The sequence below is a fragment of the Oculina patagonica genome, chromosome 1, assembly GCF_052425735.1.
Source record: "Oculina patagonica isolate OP01 chromosome 1, crgOcupat, whole genome shotgun sequence".
NCBI classification, from domain to species: Eukaryota; Metazoa; Cnidaria; class Anthozoa; order Scleractinia; family Oculinidae; genus Oculina; species Oculina patagonica.
Window position 1 is genome coordinate 45,435,202 of NC_135758.1, and position 12,262 is coordinate 45,447,463.

General features: G+C 34.6%; 1 protein-coding gene across 1 annotated transcript in view; it reads left to right on the forward strand.

The window, feature by feature from the left end:
* LOC144647310 (uncharacterized) overlaps positions 1-12,262 on the forward strand; it is a 28,552-nt gene that overhangs the window by 15,552 nt on the left and 738 nt on the right. The window contains exons 2-6 of the mRNA XM_078507094.1: positions 7,025-7,364; positions 7,745-7,894; positions 9,047-9,301; positions 9,948-10,337; positions 11,875-12,217. Of these exons, the coding sequence (XP_078363220.1) occupies positions 7,037-7,364; positions 7,745-7,894; positions 9,047-9,301; positions 9,948-10,337; positions 11,875-12,217 (1,466 nt within the window). The 5' untranslated portion in view covers positions 7,025-7,036. The remainder of the gene's footprint in view (positions 1-7,024; positions 7,365-7,744; positions 7,895-9,046; positions 9,302-9,947; positions 10,338-11,874; positions 12,218-12,262) is intronic.

Here is a 12,262-nt window from a genome sequence, read left to right on the forward strand (position 1 = left end):
GAAAAAGTATATGTGACAAGTTGTTTGATATATACAAATCGGATGATTTTAGATGGTATAATCAAAGTTTTACAAGCATATCTTCAGCTCTTTATAAACAATTAAATGGTTTTATACCGGAGTCATCTTACAATATCAAAACACGTCAAATTCTCGACGAATATTACCCAAGGGCCCTTCAATGGGCGACTATGGACGAAATAACAGACGAAGATATACCGAAGTTAGTATCTATTGATATATCTAAGTGCTATCCAAGCATATTATTAAACAATTCATCACCAATTCCCATATATACGATTCACGACGATATCGAAGAGTTTGACTATGAAGACGAATTAAACGACAATGGTGAATACTATATTGATGAGTTTGTGTTAAAATATTACAAGGCTCCAATTAAAATTGAGGCAGGTTTTTATAACAAGGATCTCATAAAATATCTCATCGATATGTTAAATATGCCGAGGAGCCAGATAAAATACAAAATCGTATCAAAAAAAGCATTAAAACCAGACACTTTCAAAGGGTATATCGAGTATATGTTCAATAATTTTGATGAAAAGGAAGCAAAAATGATGGTTAATGCTTTTATAGGTAATTTAGGACGCAAATATAACAAAACAAACAATGGATTTATTTCATCAGATATTGATACTACTTTATGCTGTTGGACTAGTGCTTTAAACGAAAATAGGGATATTACAATATCGAATTACGATGATATATTTCTTATCAAAGAGACTAAGATTCAACGATTATTCTCGGACTATACAAGTATCAATCGATTCGTAATATCAGGAGCTATATTAAAATGTATAAAGCTATTAAACCAATGCTATGATGATGAGAGTAAAATTATTTCAATTAATACTGATGGATTTCTCATACAAAATCCCCGAGTTTTATTCAAGCATAAAAAAGATGTCAAATTTGATATAAAATGCATAGGAAAAGCATATGTGACTGATAGTAGTTTTTCTTACTTTGAAAAGAAGTATCGAGATAATATTGATATGACACAATATAAGGATTTTTTAGGTGAGGGAGCCATATTCAATGGAAAAGCTGGGACAGGAAAGACACAAAAATTATGCAATATGGTCATTAAAGAGGACAAGCCATTGGTTTTAAGCTATACAAACAAAGCTATCGAAAACGTCAAATCTAGATTGATCAAAAATGATTTCGATATCAATGAAACAAATAAAATATGTCATACTTTCGATTCGTATTTTTGCGAATGGAAAGGAAGAGATATGAGCTCTCTTGAAGGAAAAACCCTTTTTATAGATGAATTTTCTATGGTACCTAATAAATGGATGACAATGCTATATCAAGCATTTTTAAAACATAATATCAAAGTATATTTGTTCGGAGACCCTAATCAATGCTCAGCAGTAGAAAACGGATCTCAGATATCATATGACTATGTAAAATCATCTGCTATCCATCAAATGTGCCCAAATATTGAAACATTAAAATATATCAAGGATTGTGCTCGATATGATAATACAAGCTTATACTGTTTTAAATAAATTCTTAAAAAAAGGTAAGCTATTCCATCAGTTTAAAAAAACAGATGACACATTAATGAAAAACATTTGTTATCTAAACAAAACAAGGATAGATGTAAATACTAAATGTTGTAAAGATTTCTGTAAAGACAAACAACATTACAAGGTAAATTTCAATTATAATAGCAAGAAAGAATCTTATGTAGTTTGTAAAAATATGCCTTTAATAGCAACATCAAATATCAAGGACAAAGATATATATAATACAATGCAATTCAAAATTGAAGATATCAAGGAAGAAAGAGAAACCACTTTATATTACATAAATGATATTTGGTTTAACCAGAAAGAACTTGAGGATAACTTTATTCCTAGCTTTTGTATTACTGTATATAAATATCAGGGCGCAAATATCAACGAACCGTATAACATATTTGATACTAATAGAATGGATAAAAAACAGCTATATACGGCTTTATCAAGGACAACAAAATTAGAATATATTAGACTAAATAACAACGATCTGAATAGTGTTTATAAAATAAGGAAACAACCCGATATTGAGCTAATTAATTCACGAATTAATAGCTTGTATATATATGGCAAAATATATATAGTTTCATTTAACAATGATAAAAAATACATTGGCAGCACATGTCAGGATATAAAAACACGTTTTAAATGGCATTTAACTAATAAAAACAGCCAAGTATATAAATTGAAAAACCATGATCCGATTATAGAATTATTGGTAAACTGCCCATGTGATAATAGAAAATCTCTTGAAAAAGTAGAAAGTAAATATATCGAAGAATATGCTACCAAATACGGAAATAATTTAATAAATATAAAAATGAATCCAATAAAGAAAAAAGTTAAAAAAATTGAATATAAAGTACAAATAGAAACTGAAAAAGAATTGCGATCAAGAATAGCTCAATTAGATGGTAAAATAAAGATAAAAGACAACACCAAAGATAATTATTTGTATTATGACTGTAATATAAACAAAAAACGATACAGAACGATAGCCAAATACAATGAAAAATCAAGAGATGATGCACATGACATAATAAGCGAGAAAAAGCATGAATTAATAAAGAGATTGACAATAGAATTTTAAAAATATGTTGAATCAAACGGATAAATAATTCAGTTATGAAATAAAGGCTTGTGCCAGTTGTAAAGATGTTGTAAAAATAAGGAGCAAATATAATATTTTATTATATTTGATCATAGTTTCATGCATTTTATAAATAAAATACAAAATAAAAGCATCAATTTATAAGAACTGTAAATTATATAATGTATATATATAAGTATGGATTCAAATAAATCAACACAATATTCAGAAACAGAAATAAAGGAAGATGGTGAAAATGTATTTTTTCATACAACACTAGCTGAGATAAAAGAAAGAGAACAGATTTATAAAGAATATAAGGAGCTACTAGAACGTTTTAATATAAAAAAATCTTCAATACAACGAGCTGATGACTTGTTGAAATGAGTAAATAATATATATTTTAGATGTTGGAAAAGTTTGTCGTAAAGATAATTGTTTCAAGATGTGAAACAATATGTTGAATCAAACAGATAAATAATTCAGTTATGAATAAAGGCTTGTTTAAACGCACTAACACTGCCAAAAAAGCTATCGCGTATTGCCAGCACTGTATTCAAGATTTAATTTCCAGATTAGAATTCAGGCCAGTAAAAAAATAAAAAAGATTATAAGAATGTTTTCAGGCTTGTGTCAGTTGTTAAGATAAGGAGCAAATATAATATTTTATTATATTTGATCATAAGTTTCATGCATTTTATAAATAAAATACTATGAAACGCTCCGCTGTGAGTATAAGAAGTTTTGATTACAGGTTTGTTTTCAGGATTGTTTTTCAGGATTGTTTTTCAGGATTGTTTTTCAGGATTGTTTTTCAGGATTGGTTTTCATTTTTTTTTTGAAAGGGGTATGTGAAAAAAACGCGGGACAGTGCATGTAGTGTCCTATTGATGACTCTTTAAAACAAAATTCGGGAATTACAACTTTGTCACATAAGTGGCTGTTTTTGATACCTGACTCTTCGTTGCTTGCTCGACTAATTTCAATTCGAAATTTTGTTCCACAAAGAGTGTTTCAATTTTTTGATAGTTTTAATTACAGAAAGGTATACGTATTTTCCCTCCCGTGATAATAGTTTTATTCTCGAAACTGTCTATGCCAGTCTTTATTAGGATGATAAATAAAAGATTCCATTTGCCATATTTGTTTATCAGGCATTGCTTATTCATTAAACATAATTTTTCATTAGTGCTTTCACGACACCCCAGGGACTGTTTTTATTTCCTTTCCTTGCTCTACTAAATTCCGTTCACAAATTTGTCTTTCTTATTATGGAAAAATTCTGCGAAGAGTCATGTAAAGTTTTTTGAAACCTGTGGCCATAACATCGTGTGATCGTGAATATTAAGCAAATTGCCTATACATAATATAATTCTGTTCAGGTATAAATTAACATAAAAGTTAAATTGCGATAGGCCATTTCCGAGTTACCCTTTGCCTCTGTTTCAAAACGAGTCTACGTGCAAAACCATTCAAATGAAAATGAATTTGATTTGCATGAAAATGGACCTGTAGGTGAAACTCATTTTCATATGAATAGTTTCGCACGTAGACTCGTTTTGAAACAGAGGCAAAGGGTAACTCGGAAATGGCCTATTATATAATGTATGTAGGCAGATGGTACGCAAGTACCTCATAAAAATTGGGCAAACATATCTCCTGCAACATCAAGGACAAATTTAGTTGCATTGAATTTTTTACCCTTTTCTGAAAAGAAGAAAGCTTACATCGTCGGAGGAGAAAATAGAAGTTTGCTTCAGTTAAGGAAGGTCAGTAAAATTTCGGTGATAGGCATTGGGAAATAAATATTTACCACGCGTCCGCTAGGACTCTTAAAAATAAAATTCGGAAACTTTATAACCTAGGGAAATGTTATTACCTTCGAATGCAATAATGTTGGCAGTTTGCACACAAGTAGCGGTGCCTATCTCTTACAACATCAAAAACAGTTTTAGTTGTCTGAAAAGCCGAAAGCTTACACCGTGGGGGGAGAAAAGAGAATTTTGCTTTGAGAAAGTAGGAACGTATGTGAAGCACTTTTTCGAACATTTCACTGCGGTTCGCGATGCGTTCCCATTAATGACTCTTTGAAACAAAATTCTGGAAACTGTCAACTTAGGAGCTGTTTTTGTTTCCTGACTCTTTCTTGCTTGCTTGACCAATTTTGCTTCAATATTTTATACAACGAAGACTGTTTTGTTTGGAAAAACTTTGGTCAGTTATAGAACGGTATTTTCCGTTACACAGACTTTTATACTACAAAGTTTCGGCTTATTCTCGAAATTGTTGCAATAGGGTCTTCCGGTGCTGTTTAGTGTTTGTGTGCTGCAATATACGCATTTACTATCTAATTCCGCTTCGTGGAGTACAAATTACGCACAAAACGAGTACGAATATTAGAGGGGTGTTATTTAAAACATTTCTCGGTAGTTTATGACAAATGGAAAGTTTTCCAAAAAAGGAACTTGAAAGGTGTAAGGATTCCGTAAATTGCTAACGATGAATGTCAGCACCCTAATGGATTTGAATTATTAAACGTGTGAAATGTTTAGAAAACTAAGGCTGTTTAATAACAACATTGTTTCAGTAAAACCTACATTGTTACTGTTTTGTTTTTTTCTTTTCTAGAAGTTGAATGGTGTTTGTCTGTAGCGGGGCTTTTTAAATGTGTTCCATTTGTCAATAACTTGTGAGAACTTTAAACGGGAAAAAAGTAAAACGGCTGTGTTTAGTGTGCCAATGACCATGAATAAGAATAAATAAAGATGTGATAAAAACAATAACAATGATGTTGGTTACATGCTCTTAGCCAGTAAGAGTGAAGAAAATGAATGTTATTTATAGTAAAGATTGACATTAATGTTATAAATAATTACCATTCATAACGATAATGTAGGCAATTTGCACGCAAGTAGCGAGCCTATCTTACAAATCAAGAATGGTTTAAGTTGTCTGAAAAGCCGAAAGCTTAAACCGTAGGAGGGAAAAAGAGAATTTCGCTTTAAGAAGGGAACAAAATGATTGAAAATACTTTTTAAAATATTTCAGTACACAGAGGAAGTGGAAAAGAAAATGTTCGGGATGCGTTTCATGGCTCTTCACAAAATATGGAAAACTTTGTCACCCTACGACATGTTTTTGTCGAGGCTCTGTTAGGTTAGGTATGTTTGTCCCCCGTCTGAATTTGAAAGCCTGTCTAGTCGCAATTTCGAACGGGTTTGTATGTCGCTGTCGAAATTTCGTCATTTCATTTAAGAGCAGGAGTTTCCCCGGTAATTTAAAAAGTCAGTTAATGTATTTCTTGCCAATTAAAAGCCACGTGACTAACTTAGGTACAGGAGTTTCTCGTGCATTTTATTTATAGCAGTAAAAACAGTTTTCATTTCTCGACCAATCAAAACGACGTGACTCTGAACTAGGTGCACACAGCAGGAGTTTCTCGACGTTTTAGAGGAGCCGTTAAAATTAATTAAATTTTTTGACAAATTGAAAAACGACTTGACTACAAGCTTGAGTACACAAGAACAGGACAAACGGAAAGCGGAAAGAGAGTGTCCTACTTACGTTTTACAAACGTCTGGATGTCTCTCCCAGTATTTTTAAGAAAGTCAATGCCATGCACGATTTTTAAGAAAAACCTTACAAGGTTCTTAATGGATGAACATTTTTAGACGATGAACAAATATTTTTAGTTGTACGACGTTATATTATGTTAATAGATAACTATTTGTAATTAAATTTTTTTAGGATAGTAGGTAGTTTTAGTAGTTTCAATTATTGTATATTTTAGATCGGTGACATTTGTAATTCCTTTTAGATTTTAATACTTTTTTTATTTCCATAGAAGACCTCCCTGAAAACCACGTATTTACGTGACGGGCGCTTCCTCTTCAAAGATTGTTTTATTATTATTATTATTATTATTATTATTATTATTATTATTATTATTATTATTATTATTATTATTATTATTATTATTTAGGAGTTTCTCTTACCCTAAGGGCATTTATTACCATCGCACCTCCTCGATTTTAAGCAATAGTTAGTCTCAAATACCGTGCCAGCGTTAGTTTTCAAGCTTTGAAGTTCAATTGTTCGATTTTCTTTGAAGAAAACTGAACAAAAACGGAGAGATAAAGATTTAAAGGATTGGCAGTGAGACGGCATCTCATCAAGCGCCTTTCGGTTATAACATCTGAAGCGTTAACCTTCTATCTGTATCGATCTCGTGGAGTAGCTCAAGGCTACTAAAGGATAGGGGTGAATTTTATAGAATGTCACATCACCTTTCTAAACCTCAACAAGCAAACGCAAAACGAAACAGAATTACTTTTTTGAAACCTGTAAAATGTGTCATGTCTTATGTATCTTGTTTTTATTTAAGACTCATCTTCAAATGAAGGCCCATCTCTTTCTGAGACTGCTGACTGTCGCCTCTTTCCTCTTCTTGGTGTCCCGGATGAGTCGCGTTAAGGCCGCTGGTCAATGCGGATCGCAATCATCAAGTTACGGAAAAGCTCTTAAAGGTCACACGTTTGATAAAGTCAAGGTGCCCTTGCCTGGTGATTGCCTCATAAGATGTGAGAATGATCCAAGATGCCAAAGCCTAAATTATGTCATGGAAGATAATATCTGCGAACTGAATAACAGAAGCAAGGAAGCAAGACCTGCAGATTACGTCACTGACCCGAGCCGAATTTACATGTCCAATAACTTTAAAAGGGGTATGTGTTTAGACAGAGAGTTCCGAGTTGAAAATATTAATTTTCCTTACTGAGTGTAGTTATTTTCCTTACTCTTAACATTGTGAGTATGTAAAGTACTATAAATGGTTTTGCAAATGCCATAGAAAAGGAGAGACGACGTATCAGTGAAGTTACCGCAGTGACCTCAGAGGTCCCTGATATAGATAATTTAAACTAATGTTAGGATCGGTTCACAGGCAGTATCCAAATTCGGCTAGAAATCCGGCGAGTGACTGACCAGTAAAGGCGCCTGTCTATTAATTTCTAGGTTTTTTCAAGTAAGCAAATAAATGAAACTGAAACAGCGAAAGGTGTTTTTACATATTTATGTTTTACTTTCTCTTTAATTTGGCGGCCAGTACCCATCGGATCCATCCGCGACCTTCCAGCTGAGTCATGTGAGGAAATCAAGGCGAGTGAAGAAGAAGAAGTGGTCAGCGGAAATTACTGGTTGGATCGTCACAGTACTGGAGAGCCCACTCTGATCCATTGTTATTTAAATATGACAGGCTAGTGATTTTTTGTCTAACTTTACTAAGTAGGATACAAATAATGCATGATTGTAGATTTTTACGATTTTCAAACACCTCGAGGGTCGTCAAAATACTTTGATGCGCGTCGCATCTGCAACTTTCTTCTCGGTGTTTAGAAATGTGGTGAAACACTCTCTCTCTTGTGTTTGATGCCTTACATGACAACTGATGTGGCATTTGAGATCTTCTGAAATTTCTCGCCTAAGAAGGCAACAAGACACTGTAATCAAGCCAATTTAATAAACCGACCAAACATTACTTCCCGGAAGTTCTCTTGACAAGAGCCTGGTTATGAGTTTAGAAAACACAGCTTATAGTAATCCTTGTTGTTAAGGAGGTGCCTGCCTTTTCTACATACCTCAAGGTTATTGTTAAGGACATTATTCTGTGGTTGGAAATTTTGGCACGCTGTGAGCTGCTAGCATGGCGAGAACTATTAGTGAACACACCGCAAGAAACAAAACACTCGCATGCGTAAGCAGCGCCAGTCTCAAACCGCGCGGAGAATAAAGGAGGAGCAAAGTGAAAACGTTTCAATGTTTTAGAGAATCATACGTAAGCTATCGTCATCTATCATAGTTTACATGGAGTTACCTTTTACTTTTGAGCCTTGTTTAAAAACAAGGCTAAATGTTTAAGTTTTTACCCATGTGACGCTACTGATAACTTCCGTATTTACGTGAAGTTGTGAATGCGACCGGTTTTTGCATTTAAACGTTTTTACATAATTTACATTGCTTCTTTTGTCAAAAGATGTAAGATGTTTTACTCTGAAAATGTGAAGGGGCCTTCAATGCAACTAACATGTAGCCTGTATATTTCAACAAATAGATTCCATTTTGTCGTGCGTCTGTTTAGTTATAGATCACAGCTGATGGCAAAATGAAGCGAGAAAAAAAACGACACACGAGCTGCTAGGCGAGTGGGTCACTGATGCAAGTGTCTGATTGTTTGAGCAGTCTGATTGCTTTAGCATTGTTCTGCTAAAATAATCAGACTGTTCTTTCTTGTTCTCTATCGACTTTTGATAGTTGAATGGGTATTCGCTCCTCAACAACTGTCTGTCGACAGAAACCTCGGGGTAATTGTGTGATGCTAACTATTTGCAATTTTCATTAAATAATTTAGTTGCGACAACAAGCAGTTACCTCTGGCCATCTGGGACATACGGACTTCCCCGATCCAAGCTGGGCTGTCCTCAGTCATACTCCTCTGACTGGAAAACAGGTTGGAGATATCAAGACACAGAAAATTCCTCCCCTAAAAACGCCTTTTCGGACGGTTTTCACATGGACGCCATGATCTGGAAAGATAATATGAACAAAAGTTTTTGCATCAAGGTAAAGGACAATCCGGTTGAAAATGAAGGCATGTGGCCCAAAGGTAACAAACTGCAAACTATTCTAGGCTAAAACAGTATCACTTTAGAAATGCTTTTTTTTAGAAGTAGTAGTCAGTGTATGCTTAATTATAGAAGAACCCACTATCTCAAACTCTTAAGGAAAAGAGAAAACTTTTGCGAGTTAACAGGGAAACCGCAAACTGTTAAGGATAGAGGAGAGTTGGAGATAACCAAGTTTGAGATAGCGGGGATATTTTAACAGTGAATGACTGAAAAGTATGATTAAATCTAAGAGAAATTGTTGGAGACAATTTTTTTATAGCGGGATCCTGCTGTATGCTTACTGAATACGCAATGCTTTTAGGAGAAACTTGACAAGGCAGCTGAAGACACTGGCGACCATTTTTGCATAAGACTCTTCGGTTACTTGAAATCAGAATTATACTTGTCCGTTGATGTAGTAACTAAGCATTCATAATAACAATAATAATAATAATAATAATAATAATAATAATAATAATAATAATCATTTATTCAAACACACACAAATTTAATCTGAAAAGCAGAACCACGAGGTCATCCCTATTTAGGTCCCCTAACTAAAATTACAATCTAAAATTCAAAAATTTAAAATATCTATAAAATAAAATATCTATTAATTAAAAACTAACTAAAACACTCTCTTAGGTCAATATTGCATCTACAAGAAAGGCGATTGTCCAAAACTACTCAACGAGGGGTTAATATTTTGGGATGACGAAGACAGTAACAACCAAAACACTGTCGGAGGAACACTTCCCGATGGCATATACAACCATGATACTAGCATTTCGTTTTGTTGTCGAACGGATGGTGACAAATCAGATCCCATGGTCCTACCCGTGAGCAAACCTTTTTACCTGCTGGCTTATGGTTCGTCTGAGTGTCAGCAAGTTAAAGAAGCTTTTGTAACTGAGGAGTTCATACAATATGATAACGAGGACACTAACAACAAAGATACATGGAGTGGTGCTCACCCAAATATAAGGGATGGTGATGCAACGACCTCTCGTATAATAACTTACTGTTACTATCAAAGTAAGTGCTGAATTATATTAGAATACCAGTGGTAACCACCGGTTAAAAAGTGCGGGCCTTGACGCACTTAGAAAAGGTACTGGTACGAGAGTGCGTAATTTTAGATGGCAGTGTCGATAAGTAAATGATAAAATGGACAAAAGACAATAATTCCGAGTAACGCATCAAGCAAGGAATGCATGTTTTTATCGTTTTGGGAAGTGTAATCGAGCACGCGGTGTGAATTGAGATGTGATTTTTCTTAGTCGGTAAACTCGCTATGTTGTGCTCGCCTTTTATTAACGTGGCGCGAGTAATGATAAATCACTGGACAAAAGACAATTATTCCGAGTAACGCATCACGCATAACGCATCACGCATTCTCAGAGGTAAACCGCTGTACATTGTGTTTAAGGCCGCATTGTTACGATTGCTACACGAACAAGCACGAAAAAATACGGATTTTTCCGATTACTGTCGGCGAAAACATGGCGGCGTAAACAAATATTATACACATAGCAACGCCAGATTTCGCAATTGCGTTACGGAACTCATGCTGCGTCTTCTCTGGGCTGTGCGAGGGTCGGATATCACGACAGCTTCTTTGTGAGCTTTAGAAGGCTTAACAAGAGGCATAGATTTAGTCGATGCTTTCGAATTATATTTGAAGATGAAATACGAAAGAATTTTGCCGTTTTTTACTAAAATTTCGCTCGAACTGCGTAGATACGATCGCATGTTGTAAAGCCGATTCATGTAATATTGCTGTCAACGCGAGGTCATATCGACTCGGATGGCAGAGCGCTAATCATTAACATCGCAAAATGGCGCTTATAGCAACCAACTTTCGCCTTTTTTTTCTCCACTTCTAAGCTAAAAGAAGCCCCCATCTCTTGTATTTGTGTTAACTTTATTAATATCTTTGAAAAGAGCGAGTTTTTAGGTATGGTTTATTTTTGACCTTATAGCAGTTCTAATACCTTAAAATGAATAAAATCAATTTCTACGTTTGACAAATACTGGCTATCACCGGAAACGGGCACTTTTGCAGTGTCGCAAAGGAATTATGCGGGATATACAACGTCCTCCTGCTCCTAAACGAATATGGTGAGCCCCTTTTCATTTCAAAATTTATGCTCCTATAAGGTAAAAAACCAATAGGAAAAGTTTGATTTAAATTCTATGTTCAGTTCTATATCAGGGCTAAGCCCATAAGGACCAATTTGTCGACATATTATACAATACTTGATACTTAACCAATTTCACTCGCATATTTTTTGCAAATTACATTTTATTTTAGTATCATGTTTTTTGTTAATCTTAAATGGTTATTTAAAAAACGTGTTATCCGTTTGTGGGTTCAATTGCCCGTGCATTTTTCGTTCATTGCCATTCTTCCACGACATCTTGACTTATCAGTCAATAAACTTGAAGTATTTGCAAACAGGAAGATTTTGTAACAACGAGACTTTTGGGATTTGCTGTTTGTCTACCTGACAAACAATGAGACCCAACAGCAAACGTACTCATTGTACATTGTTTTTTTTCTTTGTGGCAGCGCCGTCAACTGCAACAGCAGTCAGCACATGTTCAAACCTCTTAGAGAAGACAACTGTATCCAGTGGTGTGATTCGATCAAACTACAAATCGCAGTACAGCCCTAATGCACATTGTCAATGGACGCTTTCCGTCTCCATCAATGCCACTTTGGAGTTGGTCTTCCGGAAACTTTCAACAGAGGAGTCACGAGACGTAATTCATGTGTACGATGGTGAATCAACGTCTTCTCCACTTATTGGCAGCTACAGTGGAACCTTTGTGCCTGGTGCTGTAAACAGTTCGTCAAACCAGCTCCTCGTCATATTCACATCTGATTCATCGAACGAATCCTCTGATGAGAGGTTAATTTGGTTTTTAATTTTGGGTAAAAATCTAGACGAGGCAAG